Here is a 24,214-nt window from a genome sequence, read left to right as displayed (position 1 = left end):
CAGCCTGTATTGATGAGTCCAAAGACCTACAAAACATTTTTCAAGGAAGATCTCCAGGGGAACTGCCACCCCTTGTGAAATGTAGGAAAAACACTCAAACAATGTAAAACTTCACATAAAATCAGAACAGTTGCACTCACAAGCCATAAAAATAAAAAAAGACCAGGGAGCTGGTTGTGGAAGAGCAGGTGAAGGGAGGAAATGACACTGGGCACTGGGATAAGAGGTGATGGAGAGTCCCAACCCACTCCTTGCCACGGCAGCACAGCCCTGTGACACAACAGAGCCACGTCACAGTGACTTGACAATGACTAAATTAAACTTTAGGATTAAAAACCCCCACCATGGAAGTCTTAAGTATGCTGGCACAGCAGTTTTTAAATAGGCTGTGATGGTGATTAAACAGACTGAAGCTGGATGAGTCACTGGGACTGTAAAGCCCAGGGAAATGCCCAAAGAGCTGGGCTGGGAATTACAACGAGAGCCTTAACAGCAAGAAGCCCCACAGAAGATTGATCATGATCAGCTACTTCAGCTGTGAATTAATTCAATGGCAATCTTAATGATAAATTTTAATGTTCTTTACTATTTTTAGGTTTTAGTTGTTTTGCTAAAGATTGATTGTAACTGTCAAGCTAGTTACTACAAAAATAGATTTATCTGCACCAAAATATTGTATTAACGTTGCACGTTCCTTTTTTAGGCCAACTATGGGGATCTAAGTATTGTAAGTATATATATAAAGGTATATAAACATTTAAGGAAATATAAAATCTATGATACATCTGTCAAAATGCTTGAGATTAATCATCTCAGATATTGTGAACAACTTTCCTTCTGTACTTTATATTTTTCCTAACAACATACACTGTTTGCATTTGGACAGAAATGAGAATGTAATTGAAATACAAACAACAGCTTTGTAATAAAAATGCTGCACACAAACATGCCAATTATGATTAATACAAGAAAAAATGTCTGTACTGCCATGTTTTCCTTTAAAACTGGGATATTTAACAGAAGCATTGTTATTCTCCTGGCAGATAATGGCAGCTTTGTGGTGATCAAACCTGGTTTTAAATGGTCTAATTTCCACTTTGCCAAGGGTTCCCTCTTGTCTGTCTCTGGGTTTCACACACAGCTCGTTGTGCAGTGACCTCAGAGGAGGCTCTGCCACCACACCATGGCCACAAACACTTCCACAATTCTCCAGGTGACAACTCTCAGCTTCACACTCCCAGCTTTTACTCGCGGGCTAGCAAAGAAAAATATCCTCTCTCAGCCCCTAACAAGTTGCTCAGGTTTGATAAGCTGTTTTCATTCCCGCTGAAGGAGTTGCGGAGAGAAAAGGTCTTTGTTTCAGGCTGCTGAGGAAAAAGGCAAAAGCTGGATTTTTACTACGGTCAGTGCTGGGTCCAGATTCCTCTCAATCCTCTGGGTGCCCACATACTTTAAATGAAAAAAGCTATTCAGGAAAATTAAGCTAATGGCTTAGAGTATGCTCAGATCTTTATGCAGATTGCCTTTTAAAACTTCCAATGCATGTTAAGAGCAGAAAATGTTTGATTTAAACGAACTGCAAAGCCAATTTAAATTAAAAAGCAGCTAAATATTTAAAAAGCTACATATCTAGCTTTTAGAGGACATGAGGTACAGCGAGTTCACTTATGGAAAAGTCCTGCCCAACCCCACAGGGCTGTTTAGATGGTTTATCTCCTCATTCTCTTTAAATTTAGGCAGCTATCAGTATTTTGTTAGGTTCATACCTGGTTTGTCTTCCATCAAACTGATTACAGCTCTTCAAACATTTACAGACTACCTGAGGACTTCTGAGCTTTGAGCTATCAAACTGTACTTGAGTCATCAGGCTTTGTTTAGGTACAAACCTGAGCTTCCCAATGTCACCGCCTGCCTTTGATTGCTGAGGTAAAATGAAAAATGAGTGAAAAATGACTGCGACACCTGGCACTGCTGCAGATTTCTGTGCCTTGGAACGAAACAAATACACACCTGCAATTCCACTCTGAAACCCCTTCTGTTCATAAACACACAATAATCATTCTTTTACTTTGTATTTCCGTTATCTTCAGCTATGATGTCCTAATTTACGGTGTCTAATGTGTTAATCACAGCCCAGCACTCTGATTTGAGATCATGTTTTAGCCCAGGAGAAGTCCCAGGAGAAGTGGAGATGAAGGAGAAGGTCCTTCCTCCCTCCTCTGTCAAAGTCAGCTCTCATGCCAGACTCTTGCAAATCCATTCCTCCTCCCTGGAGGAGGAGGTTTTCAGCAGAACATTAGAGAGGATGACAAAGTGAACACCTCTCATGTAAATACACTAAAATACAAACTTCCAGGCTGAAAACACACTGCTGAGCTATGGCTGTAATTCCAAAAGAGAAAGGCACCAACAAAATAAAGAATTCACTAAAAGGTCTCTTCTTAAAATGAGACAGCAAGAGTTTTAAGAAGAATGTTCAATTGTCCTATGTGATATAAATTGAAAATAAGTGGGCACCCAGTGCTAATGAGAACACAGATCTTTCCCTAGCACTGCAAGTGTCAGTCAAGAAGCAGCTCCTGCATTTACAGCTGCCAAATTCCTCTTCCATCAGGTGAGGCAGGGGAACCTGGACAGAGGAACGGATAACAATTCCTCTCCACACAAATCCCCCACTGAATAATCCTGTGAAATCATAAAGCAGTTGCATACTCTCCCCAAATAAACCATACATCTTATTTAACCAGCTGTCTTGAGAGCCTGTTGGAGAAGTTAATCAGGTTTGTGCTGCACTTATGACATCATAACACTTGACAGATTTGATTAAATAAAACAATATTTTGTATTAGAAATTCTATTCCGATTATTTTTTAGCTCTCCAAAGGATGCAGCCTGGCAGATCTGTTTTCTCTTCCACAAGAGTAAAATAAAAGTGCCAGGGTCAGGCACCTTTCCTTCAAATAAGAGGTGCTAAGCAAGGCATTCATTTTTGTGCAGGAAAAAAACTGTATCACAAAAAGTGAACAGAGTGTCTGAAGAGATGATTTTTTTTTTTTTTTTTTTTAGTACCAAAATATGTTATTAGACAACAGATAGCTTCTCTTCTAATGTATTTAATGAAATAAAGATATTAATGCATTAAGCTTTGGGCATTTCTGAAATGAACACAATTATAATCAGGAAATTGATGATATATGTGAGCAGAGACTTGCAATACGTCAAGCACTCTCTCTTTTTCCTTCTGGCAAAAGAAATCCATCTCCAAGGATTAATCCAGGAGGAAGAGCTAAATGGATAAACTTTACTATATTAAATAGACTCACTTTTTCCACTCTGACTGGAGGAGGAAATCAACTAAGAGAAAGTTAAAAAATAAACGCCTGAGGGGAAAAATAAGAGTGGAGTATGGTAATTTTTACTGTAATTCTTTTGGCTTGATATTCAATTGATTCTTTTTTCCCCTCGCATGGAATTTAGCCTTCAAATCAGATGATTCAGATGCATCCACGACGTACTCTCCAGTAATAAACACTGTCTTTTGGGTAAGCTGGAACTCCATGGATCCTGCTTTCTATTTTATTTTATTTTAAAATTTACATGGCTATCTGACCTCTGGGAACTGTGGCGTGGAGCTCCACAAGTCTCAAGATGCTTTGTGTCTCTTACGACAGATGGCCAAGCAAGACATCCAACAGATGGCAACCAACCAAAGAGATGCCAGGTCTTCCCAACTGCAGTCCAGGGGTCATGCTCCAGTGTTTATTAATTATATTTTAGTCTCTTAATAGAAATTAAGCTTAGTTCTAATAGGGTAGCTAATTTTATTCTGTTTTCCTACAGGAACTCAGCACATGCAACCATCCCCCGTGCAATCCAAGCTCCTGGCCCCAAATCTCTGGACTGGCAGCAAATCTCATGGTGGACCAGGGGTCTCCAAGGTGCTATAAAAAGTTCATGAAAATAGGCAGGAGAGAAACCTGATAAATACCCTGACTGGGGGAAAGGCTTGGGTGTGAGCTCACACTTTATTAAAGTCAGCGAATTCTCTCGAGGGAAGGCCTCAGGAAGGCTCCAGCCACAGGAAAAGCTTAAAGCAGAGCTCACACCTTCCTTGACACCCAAGCCAGGCGAAGGGGAGACACTGTTCTGTAGGAATCCAGGTTCATTAGCTGCAGCCCTCACAGCACCACTCATTAAAGCCCTCACAACTCTGCACTGGAGCCCTGGCTGGAGGCTCCCAGCCGCTGCCTCTGCCCTGCCTCACCTCGGTGCTCCGGAATCGTGGAATCAGCTGAGAAGGCAGAGGGGCAGGACTGCCAACACCAGGCAGCCCACGGACAGGCAGGAGGGGCTGGGGCAGCTGTCCCAGCTGGCTGCTGCACAGCCCCATCCAGGGATGCCAGAGGGTGATCCCGAGGATGCTCCGATGCCAGGAGCCATCCCCATCCCCGTGTCCCTGTGCAAGGCCTGCCCATCCCCATCCCACAACATCCCTCCTGCACACACAAGGAACAGCCACATTCTTCTGGCCCCAAAAGGCTTCGCTGAGCTCCCCATTCCTCACAAAATCCCTTCCCACCTCTTTCCTGGCCGTCGCTCACAAGCTGCTCGTGCTCATCCTTGCATAGAGCTCTCCTTACCCCCTCATCCATCACATCCCTGTCTCATCCCATTTTTTCCCCTTCTACTCTTCTCCCAGCCCTTCAGAAATACCTCAGTAGGCACCATGCTGGCAGGCTGGTCCCTCAGTGACTTTCTGCCCTTGAAAAACAGTATTTAAAAAATCCCATCTTCTATACAAACAATACTTTAAAAATCACATCATCCGTACTTCTAACAAATCAATCCTGAAATGAACTCTTGCTGTAAAATTATAGCATTGTCTATTTAAATCCATTAATGATGCACAACAAAGTGATACTGTATTAATCCCTAAATAACCTGTTTTATCCTTAAAAGAATAGCAAGTTACAAAATGGATGGAGGAAATTACAGCCAAACCTTATGGGTTTAAACTGGATTTTTTTTGCCAAACACCTGGAAAAAAATAGTTTCTGGTCCAGAACCTTGCATTAAGATTTACAGTTCAGTGCAGGAAAATGACAAAATCTGAAGGTCCAGGTTGCAGGTGAGCCTGGCACAGGGAGCAAGAGGCCCAGCACCAAGGGAATCTCATCCTTTCTCCTTCCTCTGCACCACGGAACAGTCACAGCTCTGCCAGATGGATTCCAGGACCATCACACACTGTAGTGATACAGGACATACACCTTTTGGCATACAGGGAGTGCTCTTTCCTCCCAGAGCACCTGGAGGGATGGAGGCTCAGTAGCACAAGGCCTCTAAAAGCCATTTGGGAGGTGCAACCCCTCTCTGCTCTCACAGCACAGTGTTAAGAGCCGTAACTTAGCTCCATGTGCAAGTGCACACACAAGAAAATGCCTTGTGCCTTCCCACCCTCTGGCTTTTCCTTCCAAATCCCTCCCAATTTAGGTACATGGTTCATCACTAAGTAACAGCACATTACAAGTATGTGTGCACAAGAAAGGCACAAGAATTAATTTCTGGGCATAGGGCAGCGATTTGGGATACACATCATAAAGTCACCCCAAGACATTATGGGAACTTATCTTATCTTGTAATCTTCCCAGGACCATCACACCACGAAAATGATGATTTCCCACCTCACCTTAAGGAGTGGGAAGTCTGTACTTCTCTAGAGAAACAAGAGTTCAGGATACTGTACAAGCATAACATTTACAGGTTAAAAAACCTGCTTAGGCTTACCATTCTGAAACTGCAGAAAAAGCACACCGGAGTTTATAAATCTGTGATACCTAACATGCTTGTTTTTCAGTTAAAGGGATGCAGAACCCCTCTGAAACTACCTAATGCACTGAAACAAAACAAAATCTGTTAAAAGCACTTAGTACCTACAAAACAATCATAAAGGATCTGGCAAAGTCATGGTTTACCACTCCCAGCTTCAGACAACGTTTGTAATTCACCTGCAGCTCTGTCCCCTGGCAGTAGAACACTCATCACCTGGGCAGGAGGTCTCAAGTTCAGCTGGCTCAGCTGCAGCTGCTGGGATGGCTCCTGGCTCTGTGCTGGCCTGTCTGCACAAAGAAATGCAGAGGAGCAGGGTCCTCCCCCACTCTTGTCCTTCCCCCAGACCACGACCACAAACAGTCCCCTCACGGGTCCCGTGCTCCTGCCGAACCTCCTGACTCAGGAACCCCATTGCTCCACTCACTTCCCTTCCCCCTCAATATGAACTCTGCCCTTGGATCTTGAATTCCAGCTGTGGATGCTGACAGCAGGTGGAGGGCAGGGCAAGGACAGGGCTGGCAGCTCACAGCACCAGAAGCCCCTGGTCAGTGGTACCTGATGTGCCATCTAGATGCTGGAAATCCTTTCCCATTCCTCAAGTGGCCTGGATTAAGGGGTGTCTCGAGGGAGGTACTCACCCCATGCCTCTGGGGAGCAGAGCCCCATCCCTTCCAGCCACAGCACTTTTTACAGCCAGAGCAGCAGAAATTTGGTGTTTCCTTGATAACAAAATCGTGGAGTGGTTTGGGTTGGAAGAGACCTTAAAGCTCATCTCATTCCTGCCATGGGCAGGGACACCTTCCACTATCCCAGGTTGCTCCAAGCCCCATCCAACCTGGCCTCGGACACTTCCACTTGGATGGGGCAGCCACAGCTTCTCTGGCAACCTCAGATTATAACATTTCCTCTAATAACTTTTTGGGGAAGCACAGAGAGAAGCACAAGCCACGATCTCCAAGCACTGATGAAGAAAACAGACATGCACATCATCACACTGATTAGAAAGGGCTCATTATTACTTCTGGGGTAGCAGAAAGAACCACCTGCTCTCCAGCCAGCTACCACATCTCCTCTAAAGCCAATATGGCAAAAGTGTTCTGAATTTGGTGATAAAAAATGTTCCTCTGATGCAGACAGCCCACACACACACACACAGAAGTATATCTGCATATAGATTTCCTTCCTAATGTCTTTAGCTTGCAATCAGTTTTCAATACACACGTGGCCACTACAAGGTATAAAGCAAATTTTCCCTGGTCTGTCACAGTGTGCTGTAGCCAGCAGACCTAGAGCTAAATACTCTGGATTGCTTTTTCAATGCCACCTACCCCGATAAAGAGCAATTACACACCTGCTCAAACTGGTGAGCGGCCCCTAAACCATGACAGGGAATAAGGGAGAATCAAGCCTTCAGACTGAGAAGCAAAAAATAACTTCAACTTCCTCCTGACAGTTCAAGAAGTGATTCTGGACAGATGTCTCAAATGCTGCAATACTGTGGAAAACTAGGTAACGTCTGTAAAGGATAAAATTATTGTAATTTAACATTTTTTATATTTCCCTTCTGTTAGAGCCTTACTTCCAGTACATATTGGGAGCAGCTACTGCTTAAACCGAGCAGACCATTTTGGAACAGAGCTATTATGCAAATAATCTGCTGTGTATTCTAACTGGAAGCAATGCTGTGCTAGTCTGGGCAAGACATGAGGCACTGTGGAGTTTTCTTTTTAATTTTTTTTTCTCGGTGCATTGGAGCAACATCATTTACGATGGTAATGACAAAAGGTATCTTCCCATCTCAAAACCAGGTTATTAGTCAAGAATATAAACACATAACCACCTTTTACGAGCTAGTGTCTGCCTTTCATTTGTCTATTTAAATATTTACATCCTTTTAACATGTTTTTAGTTGCAAGTCATTGCAGTGATATTAAGAGTACTTGGGTGAGAGCAATATAAAGACCTACTTGGATCATCGTCTCTTAGCAAGTTTGTACCTGTGTTTACAGATTTATACCGCAGACATTATCTTCTTTCTGAAATTACTTATCTGTAACACCGGAGCGAGATCAAAGATCCCAAACAACATCAGCCACCTGCACCAAGCCCCAGACAATGTAATAGCCTTATAACATCAAATCAGTGTATTTCATGCCGAGCATTTCAGTGCTATTCTCTGGATACCTGGCTGGTGTTGGAAGAAAAGATCTTACCTAAGAACAAATGCAATCTCAGGCAATATTTAAAGATTAGATTATCCTTCATTGCAAATAGCTCATTTGTTTACTATCACATTGCTTTATTCTTGCTATGCCTCCTTCTACCATGAAAATGCTGAATATTCAGTTTAGATTCCCAGCAGCTTTTTATTTTAGTCTAAAAACATTTACCTAACACATTCTTAACAAGCAAAGTGAAGAAAATTCAGCCATCTGTCTCTGCATTACAATAACAGTTATGGAAGAGTAGATTATTCTATACAGCAAGAAATTTAATGCTACAAATTCTTATACTTTAAGCACTGTGTGCTCCAGCCAGTTTTGTATATAAGAATGTTGAGCACTGACACACACAGAAGCAATGATTTATAAGCAAACACAAACCAAAACATTTTAAAGATATTAAATGCATTCAATATTCCAATCATGCTATATGTCCATGCTTCAAACTGAAGGGAAAAAAAAAAAAAAAAGATCTCTGCTATTATTTTCTCTCTCCAGCACTTCACTAGTTCTAAATTATCACTAAAAATGCTTAAAAATGGCTTGCTGGAAACAAACACGATATAGAGATAGATGTGAATCCTTACCTGGGAAACCCCCTTGTACCATTGCTATACCAGCATGTACTCAGGAAATCTGCATTCCTGACAAACATTCAGGGCTGTAAGCAGCTCAAATCCTCATCACACACAGGCTCAGGGCTTGTCTTCCTTCTGACGACCTTGGGCCTATTTTCCTGAGATTTTTCTCTCCTTAAGGGCAAACCGTCTGTCTGTTTCTATTACGAGATGCCATCAATTATATTAATTTCGGGCTGCCCACAAGCTCCCAGTTACATCTGCCAGCAGAGGAGAGCTGCCTATGGAAGTATGCAGGGAGCAGCAGATCCCTGGATTCCCACATCTGACCCACGGATGCTCCCAGCTGCTGTTTGTGCTCTGCCAGCATCCGAATGACATCTCTATCCCCAAACACGAGTCACCCCCAGCGTGGCTGTGTGGCTGACAGCTGCAGGTACCTTCCTGCTTAATGACCCACTGCATGGCAAAGGAGCAGTTAATAATGTTATTTATCTGAGCATCCTTTTTCCTGCGAGCTACTGGGGTTAAAAATTAATTTCTCTCACACAAACGGCTTCATTAAATCTGTTATTCCCCAACGCTGCAAATCTTGCAGTTTCCCAACACTGATATGTGTTCGTGGCATAGGGTTTGCTTGGTTTGTTTGGGGTTTTTTTTAATGTCAGAAAACAAAACCAATCTGTCATTATAAGCATAAAAAGGCTCAAACTTCATCATAACTTGTATTTTGCTGAAACCCCAAACAAGCAATATTAGTTTCGCTGCAATGAATGCTGAACTGAAACACTGAAAAGACTCAAAATCCTTCATTTAGTAATTAAAAAAAGCAAAGATAAAATCTCTCTCTGAATTTATAAACATACTCAGTTATTTTGGGAAGTCCTACTAATTCTCTCTTCCAAAAGCTACATTTAAAACAACTCAAAATACTCAGTTATTTCGTTAATATCATTAATTTGTTCATTTTTAAAGTTCATTGTCCTTCCTTTAGAATATGTCTCACAGCACACACACAGCCATCTGTTCAGTGCATTATGTCAAGCACACAGTAAAAACCACAAGAAGTCCCAGCTGCAATTTTACTATTACTTCATCAAAAATGTAATTTCCTCTCGCAATACTTCATCAGATGATAACTGTGCGTGTGATTCACAAAGGGAGCGAAGAAACCAGCCCGACAACAAAACCCCAAACGAACCCACCACCTCAAGCTGCAGTGACACCAACTCCCTCATCCCTCCCCGTGTGGCACAGCAGCTTTGTGGCTCTGCCCAGCATGTTCTGGATCTGATATTAGGGCTGGTTACAAACCCCACGCATTTGAGCTAATTATGGGTCAGAACAAGAATGGGAAAAGAAGATTAGCAGCACAGAGTCACATTAAATAGAGATTAACACAGAGCAGAAAAATGAAAGTGTCTGCTCTATTTGTCTAATCCTGGCTCTTGCCTGATCTAAGGAAATCCACCGTATTAAAAACACTTGGTACTATATTTAAGAACATTAAATCTTGCAATTACTACTTTTGCAGTATTTTATTTTCATAAAGCTTGAAGCCTTTCTCCAAGCTACATCTTCCCCTCTGAGCATCATCTTTGTTTGCTGTTGATTGCAGTGACATCTATTGGAGAGGCAGCGCTTGGCTACACGAGCTGCCTCCACTGAAGATCAACATTTTCAGCTGATCCCCTCCCCAAAATGAAAAGTAAAAGTTAGGATTGATTTTCCTTTGTTTTAGCACAACTTTGCATAAACCAGACTCTAAACAGTGAGACACCCAGTAATTGTGAGTGGGTTGGCTTTTATTTAGTCATTTGTTAATAATCCTGGCATTTTCCCAAAATGCTGATCATCACGTTCCCATCCTCACCCACAGCAGTGCACAGACACTTCCAGAGATCCTGTTTCTGCCCAGCCCATGTACTTGACCATACCTTCCTCAAAGTCTCAACTGAACTCGATTCCTTTTACTTCCATCTTTTATTTTTAAGGAAATCACTGTGCTCTCACTGATCACAGACATCACTGGCACCTGGATGCTGCTAAAAACCTCAGGTGTGTTAAGAGCTGCTCAATCCCAACCCAACCCTCCTGCACCCACAGATTTATCACAACGGGGAATCACAGAACCATGGAAGAGTTTGGGTTGGAAGGGACCTCAAAGCTCATCCAGCCCTGCCCAACCTGGCCTTGGATACTTCCAGGCATGGGGGATCCACAACTTCTCTATGCCAGGGCCTCCCCACCCTCTGAGTCAAGAACGCAGTCAAAATACCAGGGAAGTTTTAAAATCTCTTGCTTTAGCAGAGAAACCACTGTTCCTCAAAAAGCATCTTAGGAAGATAAATCATTATGCTTTCTTACAGCTTCATTGATTTCTACATTATCTAGAGACAAAATAAAAGGAAGGGGGCATTATTATCCCCTTATTAGATACAGTTAAATATCCTTGCAGACAGGAAGTCTGAGCACAGCAGTAGCTTAGTCCATTATCTAAGCCACCTTCCACAAATTTTTTATTAACCATCTATTTTTATTATTTTAGACTCATTTGAAACCAACCGGATCGATCTCAGTCAACTAACTGACAAAAGATTTCACTAAAAATATAACAGCAGTTGAAATGAAGGATTTCAAGTTCTTTTGCCAGTTGTCTTTTCAGTTTTCCTAGAATGGTTTTTCAGCTCCCTCCTATCTAATTTATGTTTGCTGCAACTCGGTCACAAAAGCATATCCAAATTGTACAGCTAGGAATTCCCCCAAGGAAAACCTCACGAAACATTCCATTACAAACTGCTCTGCCCATCCATTTCCTCTGCTTCTTTTTACTACCAACCCCTCATTATGGCAATAAGCCACCACGGGGTGCACATAAGTCCATTAGCAGGTTCTTAGAGCACACCTCCAGCCATCCCCACTCCAGGGAAACACACCAGTGCCTATTGATGCCGTCTGCAGCACAGCTGCCCATGAGCACAAACAGCTCCTTTGTGTGCTCTCCCCTCCTTTTACTTGTTTTGATTAAAAAAAAAAGGCAAAAAAAAATCCCATTCACAACCCGGTGTTTTTCAGATTTGGGATGTCTAAAAAAAAAAAACCTCTTTCTCCAAAACAGCCTCTGCCACGGGCAAGTGTGGGAAGGGAAAACTCCAAACCTGTGTTGTAATGTTTCAGGTCTGGAGGATGAAGCATTTTGAAAGCCCCTTTTGCAACAGGATGGACACACTGCAAGTTGTGCAAAACTGTTTTCATGCATAAACTGAAAGCTTTGAAACAGCAACCTCAAAGCAAAGAGAAAACAAAACCCACACATAGGTTCAGAGCTGGGTACTGATAAAAGATTTGGCAGTGCCACTAGAAGAAGAAATAAACCAAGAGGAAATACAACTTTCAATTCGCCTTCAAAGTCTAGCAAAAGCTACCTAGGAACTTAGGAAATTATGCTGGAAGTAGTGGTGGCATGAAACATAAAGGTGAAGCAGATCTGAAACTGAGGGTCTTGGGTGCAAGGAGTCACATTTGAAAAAAAAACCAAACCAAACAGCTGGAACTTTAGACTTCTTAAACCACAGAAAAATGGAGGACATGTCTGGAGTTTCTCTAAACCAAAAACTACCTCACAGTTCTGTTCCCAACAAGGATTTGCCCTCTTAAGATCAAAAGCAACACTTGGAAAGAAAAGGGAGAACATCTACAAGAAATGACTGTTTGTTCCAACAGGTCAGCAAGGAGAGCTCCAGCTTCAGCAGTGGGAAAGCAGAAATAAAAAGGAGCATTGCCAAAAGGCAAGTGGGTTTAGACCCCACAGGGGAAATTCAGTTAATACCAAAAGGTTATGCAGCCACTTTAAAGGGAAAACAGACAAAACATGGAGACTCTGAGGCAATATGGATGGGACAGAAAGGAAAGGAAAATTCTCCAAGTATGGAAGGAGGACTAACAATGCTCAACTTCCATTTTCAGTCTGGGGAATGATGGAGGATGTGGAGACAAAAGATGAGAGGAAGGGTTGAAAAGCAAGGACAAAAAATGTCAAGAGGGGCAAGTAAAGTATTTCTGGAGTTTGAAAGAAATTGATGGGCAGGTTCCTGGCACTGCAGCTGCATTAATAAGAATGCCAGAAAATAAAATAAAGTAAAATCCATCAGGAGCACAACCAGAGGACAGATTTAACAGCTGTCCCACCTCAAAATGCCCTCTAAAGCTTTCCATGCTGTGACAGAGATTGAGAACTACAGGGAGCAAATAAAGGAGAGGTAATGATGTGAATTTACCTGGGCTGACACCACATCTTCCTTTTAAGATACCTTATCTTCTAAATAAGGAGGGCAATAAATCCAGCTCACCTGTTGATTTATTATTAGTTAAGGTTAAAAACCCAGTAGAATTAGCTGGATAAGTGGGTAAGGAACAGAGCAATGTGGACATACAAATGGGCAGTTAAGAAAGACAAGTTCTTGCCTGGGTTGGGATTTCTGGGAAAGGTGCTCAAGAATCAGGACAGAAGTTATGAGCATCAAAAACAATACTGTACTGGAATTTGCAGAGAAAATTTTGTTTTTCAAATGATCACAGAACAGGGACTCTGTAAAGGCCCATTCCACAGCTGCCAAGATGCTTAATGTCATCAAGTACAGAGGGATCACTTCTAACATGCTTTTCACTGCAAGGGTTGAGGCACAAACTTAGTTGAAGCTTCTTTAGCCTGTTTTTATTTTTTAAGAAACAGAATGAGGTGAGGAAGAATATATCTCTGTTTTCCAAGATTCATGGAAAAGATGGCCACTGCAAAACATTCAGTCAGTAAAAAGGGGAGAGAGAAGGAGATTCCCCTGAACAGATCTGTGTGCTGCTGCCAAGTCTGGTAGGATTGATGAATTTAATATCAGCAGTAGCTTTACCTTTTCAGCTTCCAGACTCAGCCAGCAATATCATTAGGGATGGCAGGACAGCTAAAAAATGACCAAGCCCATGAATAAGGAATTACTTCTGTGCAAAGTATTAACTTAGGCCCAGCAAGCACTTGGATTGAGGCATATCCTAATTAGATAACTCAGGTGTCAGCCTACTTATCACACTTATCCTTTAACTGGGAATTAGAGCTTTAATAACGAGCTGGAATTAGTTTGTTACAATTTGAGGTTTACAGAGTCGGTTTGAGAGCTCAAGATGATGAGAAAATCACTGTAGCAAAAAAATACAAACTAAACCCCAACAAAAGCCCACACAGAATACAGAATGTTACAGGGATGGACATTAAATATCATCTCATTCCACCCCCTGCTCCAGGCAGGGACACTTTCCTCTAGACCAGGCTGGTCAAGGCCTCATCCCACCTTATGCTGATTTGGTACAAAAGAGCATAAAGATAAAAGGTAACTGATTTTAGAAAGTAATTTAGGACTCCTAATTGTAAGTTCAGTATTCCTAAATATTTTACTGCAAGATAAGATATGGATAATAATATTCCATTTAACCAAAGTTGTAATTAACCAAAGTTGTAATTCAAAAGCAGCTGGAATCTAAATCATGCTACCAGAAGCTCTCCACTGGCACTGCTTCCTACTCCTTAGGCCCCTGCTCTTCCAACAGAGTGAGTATCACCACAAACCACTGCCAAACCCAAATGGGACAACCTCAGAACCTTTCCCATGAAGAGTGCTACAAAACCAGAAGCAGAGCACTGAAACAACAAATCAGCAGATTTTTCTTTTTAAAGGAAACCATCTTGCTTGAACAGCCTTGCCTGGGATCAGCAGCAGGTTTTCTGGACAAGGACTTTGCACCAGTGGTCCTCAACCCGCAACTGCTTGACTACCACTGCAGTTAGAGCAGTAAAACAGAACATCTCCTGTCACTGCTGACATCTCTGCCCAAGCAACTCCTCCAGACATGGCTTAGATGTTCTGGGACTGAAAACAAACAGAGCTCTTCCTGTATCTCCTCAGAAGAGCTGAGCCCTGGGCGCCTGGCTGAGGAGAAGAACTATCTAAGTTACAAACCAGGCTGAGGATTGGTGCTGTGGCCACACTGAGCACCACTTCCCACAAGCAGTAAATGGCTTATCCCCACCTGATTGTGTCCCACAAGTGCGATCTGACATAATGATCGGAGCACTACTCACTCTCTGCACAAGCATCCTCATCCTCCTCTTCATCCAGGGCAGCCTCCTCTGCATGATGCCTTTCGAGTGCTCTGTAAGGAGGTGGCAGCTTCATGGGAGGTGGAGCCCCATATTTTCTCTGATGGATTCAAAGACAAAGAGTTACATGTTTTGTAACCTCTGAGCACACGAAAAGAAATCCCATTGTCTGTTGCACTGACTGTGCACAGGCACAGCACTTAATTACAATGCTAAATTCTGCAGCAAAGGCTTTATGTGCAAGAAAGCAGAGCAAGAAGTGACACTGAACATCAAGAAAAAGAAACCAAAACACAACTGTGCATGCACATTTACTTGTTGACAAAAATACTTGCGTATTGTCATAAACATCAAAGTGTGAACATTAATCAAGGGCTAAAAACAAACATTAAATTATACCCTGTTTCTTATTAGACTCCATAACAAAACTGTCTGGTGCTGATAAACGTCAATCTCTTTAAAATATAAAATAAGAACTGAATCCTCTTAGTCCATACATGAATATTCAACCATCACAGTCCGTCCGTACTTCGGTGTAAATTTAATAAAGATTTTGAGTTATATCTCCCAATAAAATTCTATTACCTCACATAAATACAGGCAGCTCCTATAATGATGCATATAGCGGCGCATGGCAGGAATACAGAGCAGGCTGGAGTCTGCTGGAGGCACTGGCTCAGCTCAGCAATTGGTTTTACAGCTCCAAGGAGCTGGGTCCTGCCTTGGTTTGCACCAACGACGACTCCACTAAATGATGCTCAGCTGCATCCCTTGCAAGCCCACTATTAATAGCAGGATGCATTTTAGAGAGGAAACACCAGGGAGGAGATGCCATTAGAGCACCCAGAATTCCCGTAATTAATTCCTTCTGTGGCTGGGAAATATGACACAACACCCAAACACACCAAGCCCAGGATAATGTGGGTTTTTTTCAGTGTGTGCAATGAAAGCTGAACCTGCGTATTGATTTTTAGATTCTTGAAGCTGAATTTGTAGAGAGTGGTGGAAGTAGTGAGCTGCAATATGTGGAAAATTTTGTGAGGTAAAGATATCTGTCATCTCATCCATTTAAAAAACATAACAGGAAAGTGCTGCACTGAACACAGAGTACAATAATGAATGAAATTAATTCAATCTACCAGTAGCAAAAGTGTACAGTGAGAGCACTTGGAAGCACAACAGCTGCTTTCTAAAAGCATACAGCACACTTAATGTGCCTCCCACTTTTTTCTTGAAGCCAACACAGACAGAACAGTGCAAAACCCAGATGATCCAGGAAGCAAGGGAGGACTTGGGTTCTACTTTACTGAGCAGGTAAAGATGGAAAATCTGCAGCCTCTCTCTCAGCTGCCTATGACAAATGAGTCACTTTATTATCGCTGTGATTTAGCAATAACTTACAGTCTAAATGTTGACCCTTTGGCTTTTTAAGACCTTAAACATTTGCTAGAAAGTCTGTGTGAAATTACACGAGGCACCCAGGCTTACCCAGCAGTTTTCTATGGCTCAGAGGGACAAATACCTCTCGTTCCTCCTGTCCCACTGAAAAGCCAGATGAGAAAATTGTGCCTGGCTACTCCATTACACCACGTTCTTGTATTAACACGGAGGCAAAAGCACAGCTTACACAGCCAACCAGCAAAATAATGTTGTCATCTGGTTTGTTCACTATTGTTTTAAGTGGTTTTATATAAATTAAAGTGATCATTTTGAAACAAACAGATCAATAGAGGAGGATAAACGCCATCAAATCAGAGAAAACCTTCAGCATTGGAAAAGATACAGGAAAAGGCAGATTTTCCAGCTGGATGTGGCTGCTTTCAAACCAAACTCTTTTGTGACTCTCTGAAGACTGGACTAGAAATATCACTGATTCCCCACAGGGATGTGGACTAATAATCCACTAATAGCAACTCTTTCCAACTCCGAGACGGCCCCACAGAAGTGCAGTGCGACTGCTTTGTGAGCCCACGTTCAAAGCCAAAAAGGAGCTACATATTTATGCACTGAAGCTCTTCTATATTCCACCCACCAGTTTATAGCAGCAATAGATGAAAAAGGTCTGAAAAAGATTAGGCTCCCACTTTAACCTCGGAACGCTGCAGAACGCGACACACCGGAGTGCTGCAGATTAAAGGCAGCACGTTGCCAGAGGATGAGAGCTTTTGAGATTGGAAATACAGATGAAAAAAAACACAAGAAAAGGGGATTGTAAGTGCTTCATTGGAAGTATTATCCTCTGGCATGAAAGCATGTCTTCAACACATTTTCTGATAACTGAGCCTCGCTGCTCCTGTCCCCGACAGGATCTGAAAGGAGTCTCACAAAAACTTTTGGAGGCAGGAGGGTCCTCTCAGGTACCCAACAAACACCAGAGTGCTGAGTAGGATCAAATGAAAACTTCATCCTATTTGTAGTTAAACTGCACCAGGCAAAATTTATTGTCTACATTAATTCTGTCTCTGCTGCTGCTGCTCTCACACCCTCAAACTACCTGAACTACACTCCTCAGTCAGGGCAAATCCCACAGGAGAACACCAAGGCCATGAGAGTGATACAGATGAAAATGAAAAATTAAAATTTTCCCTTATTGCAGCCATTAAAACAAATTCCCTGTTTTCTTCCAAACAGACTTTTTCTCCTTTAAAGCTGCTGTGAAGTGATTTAGAAGTCACTGTGCAGTAACTGCTTCACAATTAGCTGAGCAGCCACAGATCCCTCGGTCATTTCCTCCTTTTACACAGCCATGGGAAATGCAGGAGACTCTGTGGATTTAATCAGCCCATAAGGTGATTTTACTGCATTTCAGGCAGCCTTGCATCAAGGATATTATTTGTGTACATGTTGCCATTTCTCTGTTTCTGCTGAACAAAGGGAATCAATTTGCCTCCACATGGAGCAAAACAGGTACTTCAGACAGATGACAGTGAGGAGCTGTGCTAAGTACAGGGTTTCAGCACCCAGCAGACACCCACAGAATATATGTCAGAATATTTGGCAGAAATTTGGCAAAAAATCATAGAATCAAAGATATTTCAACAAAACACTTCAAATTTAATTTCAGACTTCGGAGGAAGCTTATCATAGAGTTAGAATACATGCTATTATATCATTTGATTTAGTAAAACCTGGGTATAGCACTGAATGGAATAAATACCTTATCACTCTTATTTTCTTTGTCTGCATCCTGATCTTTGCTGACTTTGATTCCCTTAGGCTGGGCAGGAGAAACCACCTGAAAAACAATGTACATTACACACATCAGACAGAGCATTATAGCTGCAAAACAAACATCCAAAATCAGTTCCTGACAACAACAAAGCTCCCCAGTGCACTCTGCATTTTGTCCCATGTAGAAAGGCATTGCAGTGCAGTCTATAAATTACATTCTTTCACTGAATCTACGGAATTACATTCTTACATCAAAAGTACACAGGAGTTGGGGGGTTCTGTGTGTACTTTGGGCAGGTAGAATTGTAGGCCTGCTCTTACTAAGGCTTTAAAAAGTTTCTTGCCTTGGCCTCGAAGATGAGGAGATGCCTCAAATCTCTTGTAAATTAAACTTGCTCCCAGGTAACTGTTCCAGGTCCCTGTGGTGACACATTTTACAAGGAGCTGCTGGTGTGAACCTGACTGATTTTAATTACACCTTTGTTTCTCTGGATATAAACTCAGAGTTTATTTTTAGATTATGAAATATGGACAAATGAAAATGCACAGGGTCAGACTCTTATTACCCAGGTGGGAGAGCTGAATGAACACCTAGTCAACAGATTTACATCTACTCCATGTAAATCAGAGAAATGAGGTTTCCAATCAGGCCAGAGAAGTAATCAATCAATCAATTGGTCTGTAACTGACTGAAAGGATCCATCCTTGGGCACAAAAATTGGTAGGACTCCCTGAAAGGAATTTAGCCAAGTTTAAAATAAGATTTACACATTATATGTTACACATTACTAAGTTTTGGAATAAAAATAGAAATAAACTTACTTTTGGTACATTAGCCAAGCCCTGGACTACAAACACCACAGGATTTCCTCCATTCTTGATGGCTTCCACTGCTTCCTCGTGGGTGGCATTTTGTAGGTCTATCCCAGAAACCTGACAAACAATGTTTATTTTTGTTAGGTACAGAGTCATTACAAGGCATCAGACACACTTGCAGAAGATTAGTGTATCTGAGGAAGGCATCAAAACCAGTCAAGAGGAATTATTTGTAAAGTACTTTTTGATGATGGTTTAAAGAAAAGTGTACTATTTAGTATTCACAATTAAAAGATGGCCATATGTTGCCCAAAACAATTCTAGATAAAAACATAAGGAATGAGACTGTCAGAGTGCTACATAATGTTAGATCTAACTCTTTCAGATTTTACCTGTTTGTAAATCAAACCTGAACAGCACTATCAGCTTGGCACCTCAGATTCTGAAGTATTAATTTGGAGAAAAATGAGTAAAAAAAGCAACCAGAGGTAAGAGGCAGGAATGACATTTTCCCCCCTCCAGCACCTGCCAGAACCAGGGATTTATCCCAAACACTGGTTATCAGTTAACTACTCTAAATCCACACACACAAAATAACAGCCCATAATTCAGTATGAACAGTCTCTGTTCTTGTATGTATTAAATTTATGCTTATAGATATGCTATAACTTATTCCTCATTTATATGGGAGGAGGACACTCCTATTTTTTTCACTTCTCCCTCAGACACCAGGACACATCTTTTCTTAAATACACAGGAGAATGTTAAAAGAGCTCCATAGTCAGACCTTAAAAAAAGAAACACCACCAGAGGTTTCTTTTGGTTTTCAAAACACAGTGTTGTCAATACTTCATGAAGTGGTGGCAGTATTTTGTTCCTCTCTCCACCCAAAGCTGTTTGAGTCAATTTTTATTTCTTAGACTAAAAAGGAAGTTTTATCTCCATTTACCTCAAGTATTTTATCTCCAGTTTTTAAAGCCCTTGTTCTTCCTGCTGGGCTGTCTTCCAAAACTTGTTTGATAAAGATCCCTTTAAGTTCTTCTCCATTCTTCAGGCGCTTTATGACAGTTTGTCCACCAACAATACTGATTCCAAGAGACACGTGAGGGTCTCTGAAGATCTCAACACTGAGAAAAACACGTTTTAACAGTTTCAAACAGGTTTTTTTTTAAACTACAAATGCAAAGCCTTAAATCAATGTAAGCTCCTGGTCTTTCAAGAAGATTTAACATAGTAAAGAGAGAAAGTCAGAAGCCTGAGAATGCTCTCAACAGAGTTGAGTTTTCACCCTGAGCAGATCTCACCCCACAAAAAGAACAAAATTCTGCTGCCAATCCATGCCCACTGGGCAGAGGCTTTTATTTCAGAGGAAGTCAGATCTTCAAGTAAACACTCATCCTCTTTCAGCCTGAGCAAAGTGTCTGGGAATGGGAAGCCCTGCAAGTGGCACACTAGACAAATAATGAAGTATTTCATACAACTTTCTGAACACTGACTTCAGCACACATTCATCACCTCAAGCAGGAACTTTCTGATCATATTTTACTCGGGACCATAAAAACAATTCACCTAAAAATGTTAACAATACAACAAGGATGTGGCTAAAACTTGGCCTGGCAATTTGGAATTCTGCCATGGGGTTTAGCAGGGAACCCGTGGAAAGGGAGACAGCACAGCACTATGTGCATTGTTCACACCTAATAGTTATTAAATGAGCAAGAACTTGTAGGTCATCCACAACCTAAACCAGCCAAGCTTCCCCAAGTCAGCTGTATAAATAGAAGGCATAATTCTGCTGAACATCTGTTAAAAATTCCCTGTCTTCAGGAAAGCCCAAGGTACACAGGTACCCTAAAGTTATTGGCAGAGGAGGAGAGGAAAAAAAACCCACCCAACAAGAACTAATCTGGTTCACAGAAAAGAAGACATAAGGTAAGTGGGACGGAATAATGAAATCACATGAACATACGTCCGTGGTGGTCCCCAGTGGCTGAAGTTTGGAGTTTCTTCTCCTTCTCCTTCTTCTCTCTCGGGTAATTCACTAATTTGGGGCAGAGGGAAGGGGAGGAATAAAAAATAAAAGAGGCATCACCCATGCCAGGTCACAATTCCTCACATACTTTGTATCTGGCAGCAAGACAGCAACACCTTCTCACACTGCCCAGTTTAAAGCAAATGTACAGAGTCAACAGACCAGACAGGAATTTTTGTATTTAGGTTTAAATGTACTTAAGGAATGCTCCAGAAATAAACATGATGGGCAGACCAAATTTATAAGCTGCTCTGTGATACACAAATCTGCACTGCATTTACTCATTTGAAATGACTATTTAAGCAATTAACATTTACTTTCTGATAAATATGCTGTGATGCTTGGAGAGGGATATAAACGTGCCAAAACCAGTAAGCAGATCATGATCCAAGTGAGAGAACAGATCCTGTGTGTTCCATTAAATCCTACAGAATAATCCTCTCACCTTATTGTTGAGCTGCTTTCCCTCTGAGAGAAGACTGCAGATGAAATTAGGGAAGTACTGAGGATTGGAAGCACCAGGCCCCGAAAGCTCCAATACCCACTGACCCCAAATTGGTGGGGAAAGACTGGGACAGATAAGGCAAATATCCACACCCAGTGCCAGCTCAAGGTTCCTCAGCACCACAGGCAGGACTAAAGCTTCCTGCAGAGGCCTGAGAGCCCTGGCTGAACTGCTCTTCCCAAAAGGAAGAACAAAGGAAAGGGAAAACCAAGAGGAGAGCTCCTTAACGAGCCATGAGTAAAGGCTACATCCCTCACTGTGGAGTTAAGTGAAGGGGTGGCAGAGCCATTTGCACATTTCTGTTCCAATACTCAGGGGAGGAAACATGGGAAGTTTTAATGTTTTAAGCCAAACTTCGTCTCCTGGGGTAGAAGTTACAGATCTGGCTCTATGTCTATCTGAGCATTCCACAGAGCCCGAATGATGATTCAGCTGAGTAAAGCAAGAGGACAGCTAAGACCATTAACTGAATGTCTTTCAAAACCTGAACTCTTCCTCCATACCTGCATGATGCTGTTCTAGGCTGAGCTAAGGTGGTTACTCTCTCAGATTCCTTGTTCTTGGGAAAAACATAATTCTCCTCTTTTAGTGCTTCCTTTTCAATAGCTTCCAAATCAACAGTAAGCCCAGGTCCTCTGGAGTCACTCTGAAGCTTTGCCCCTGAAGAAGAAAAGGGGTAGATGTGAACTTTTGCTTCCTCCATCCAGACACCCTTGGAATGAAACCCTTTATCCCACCAGGTTCCAGATGTGCTCAAGGCCAGGCTGGACAAGGCTTGGAGCTCCTTCCTCCTGAGCAGGGAGTGCTGCTTCAGGCAGGTTGATAAATTTATTTCCCTGATGAATCTACCAAATTCTAACCATGCATCTCTGGCCATCTGACAAGGAGCAGCTTTGCTCCTGAGCACAGATCACAAACCCAAGATATGGGGCAATTATCTACCACAGGGAGTTGTGCTAAAGTCACCTCCAGTGCCTGTCACTTTATTTCTATATTTATTTATCACTGACCAGATTTGGAGGAGGAAGCAAGATTATAAAGCTGAAATGTACTTAGAGCCAGACTGCCCTGAGCCTGCAGCAATCTTCATTTGAATATTTTATCATTCAGAAGTGTTTGCGTTTTGGTAAAAAATTTAGATATATAAATATGAAATTATGAGATAAAGGATAACCTTCTTACAAACCTAAATCCATCTCAGTTTTCACTCCTGACTGGGTTGGTTCAGTATCAAATATGTCTTTTTGGTAGCTGCTGTGTGCTGTGGTTCCAGAAAAGTGTGACCTTACAGTAGCATTCTCTTCACACTTCACAGAGGAGAAAAGAAGTAATTAAAGTTAGAAAGCAATGGTATTAACTTACACAGGGGTATTTGACAGGAACATTAATTTTTACAGCAAAGATACACATTTTCTCAGCTACATTCATATTTATTCAGGTAACTATGAAATACTAACTGCTCATTTAAATACTAACTGCTCATTTATGCACTGCATTAAGAAGAGGCATGAAAAATGTTGTATGCAATTGAAATATAAAGCAGCTGTATCTTTCTCCTCACCTGTAATTCAGACAAAAATTTCTTTACTCTTGCTCATTTGGTTTTTATAAGTAACAAATGTATAAATTTAATACTGTGCACTCTTGTCAGTAGAAACTTCATTTTATCTGTTTACACACACTGCTTAAGGGGACAAGCCAAACAAAACCTGAAATTCTCTGTGGCTGTGATGTTAAATCCTTTTCTGCTCCATTTTTTTTCATATAAAAGCACACACACCTCAGACGCTGGTGCATGGGAGGCTGATAATATAACTTTTTTTATGGTAAGGGGATGAACAAAGAATCAGAAAAAAAAATAATTCTCAGAATACTGGAGAAAGATGTATAAATAAGAGTTTTACAATTTACCTGAAGCTGTCTCCTCCTACTCCTTTATCCATCAGCATCCTTGCCATAATTCCTTGCACCACATCAGTTTTTGCTCAACTACACAACCTGGCTGAAGGAACTGATTTGGGTTTAAAAAATGAGAAGAGGGAACTTCTTTCACTGAAGACCCTGGACTATCAAACCCATGAAGTGACATTCTGCTGCTACTGACATGCCCCATATCAGCACAGCTTCCAAAAAAAACACCCAACCCCACAAGTCAGAGATGGGTAAAAAGACAAATTCAGGATGCCTGTAAATACACCAACCACATATCTTGCTCCAGCAGGTAAATATACAGACAATAAGTAACCTAAAAACCCTTCCAAAATGTACAAAAGGATAGACTGGTGTCTGCTAAGGGTACCCAAGTAAATAAATTAGTTAAGTTGCAGTAATTAAAACACTAGAGAGAGTCCTCAGGGTTTAGTTTTGGAGTCTGCCCTGAGGGATCTGTGCTTAGCATGGAGACCAGCACAGCATTCCTTACCATTTGATCTTTACTGAATGCATATTCCAGGGACTCTGGGGGACTTAGGCTAACACTGGATCTTAAATCTTGTATTTCAGCAGTTTCCAGTTGCTTTGCCCATCGTTCTGTATCCAGGTTCTTGTCTGAAGTTGCCTTCTCTCCACCTGATGCATCACATTTCAGGAAGTCTGAATCCTCTTCATACTCCTCATCCACCAACATTTCCCGTTCCTCGCCCACGTCCTCTGCTCTGGGTTTCAGAAATTCACACATCTCCCAGGACTCCTTCCCATACTCATCATCCTTCTGAGGAAGCTGAAATGACCTTCCCAAGTCCAAATGGGGTTCATCAACAAACTCTTCTTTAAAAGGTGCCTCATCTCTGAAACCCTGCAAAGATCATTAAAGGAAGAGAGATTTCACACCATGTTTCCTCCCAACTCTTTTAAAGCTATGCTTTATTTTTTGCCCATGTTAAAAGTGCATCCTGATATTTAAAGTGAAAATCTTCT

General features: G+C 41.6%; 1 protein-coding gene across 4 annotated transcripts in view; it reads right to left on the bottom strand.

Moving 5' to 3' along the window:
- The window catches only part of PATJ (PATJ crumbs cell polarity complex component), a 140,098-nt gene that overhangs the window by 63,026 nt on the left and 52,858 nt on the right, over window positions 1–24,214 (bottom strand). For all 4 annotated transcript variants that reach the window (XM_042030858.1, XM_042030855.1, XM_042030854.1 and 1 more), the window contains 8 exons: window positions 23,721–24,092; window positions 22,485–22,605; window positions 21,802–21,958; window positions 20,731–20,802; window positions 19,711–19,888; window positions 18,768–18,878; window positions 17,932–18,009; window positions 14,757–14,874 (listed from right to left, as the gene is read on the bottom strand). In XM_042030858.1, the coding sequence (XP_041886792.1) occupies window positions 14,757–14,874; window positions 17,932–18,009; window positions 18,768–18,878; window positions 19,711–19,888; window positions 20,731–20,802; window positions 21,802–21,958; window positions 22,485–22,605; window positions 23,721–24,092 (1,207 nt within the window). The remainder of the gene's footprint in view (window positions 1–14,756; window positions 14,875–17,931; window positions 18,010–18,767; window positions 18,879–19,710; window positions 19,889–20,730; window positions 20,803–21,801; window positions 21,959–22,484; window positions 22,606–23,720; window positions 24,093–24,214) is intronic.

Source organism: Corvus kubaryi, unplaced genomic scaffold, assembly GCF_017639235.1.
Source record: "Corvus kubaryi isolate FWS band 111438036 unplaced genomic scaffold, C.kubaryi_AGA036_p1.0 37334, whole genome shotgun sequence".
Classification (NCBI taxonomy): Eukaryota; Metazoa; Chordata; class Aves; order Passeriformes; family Corvidae; genus Corvus; species Corvus kubaryi.
Note: the sequence above shows the minus strand (reverse complement) of the source record. Positions and strands in the feature narration are given on the sequence as shown.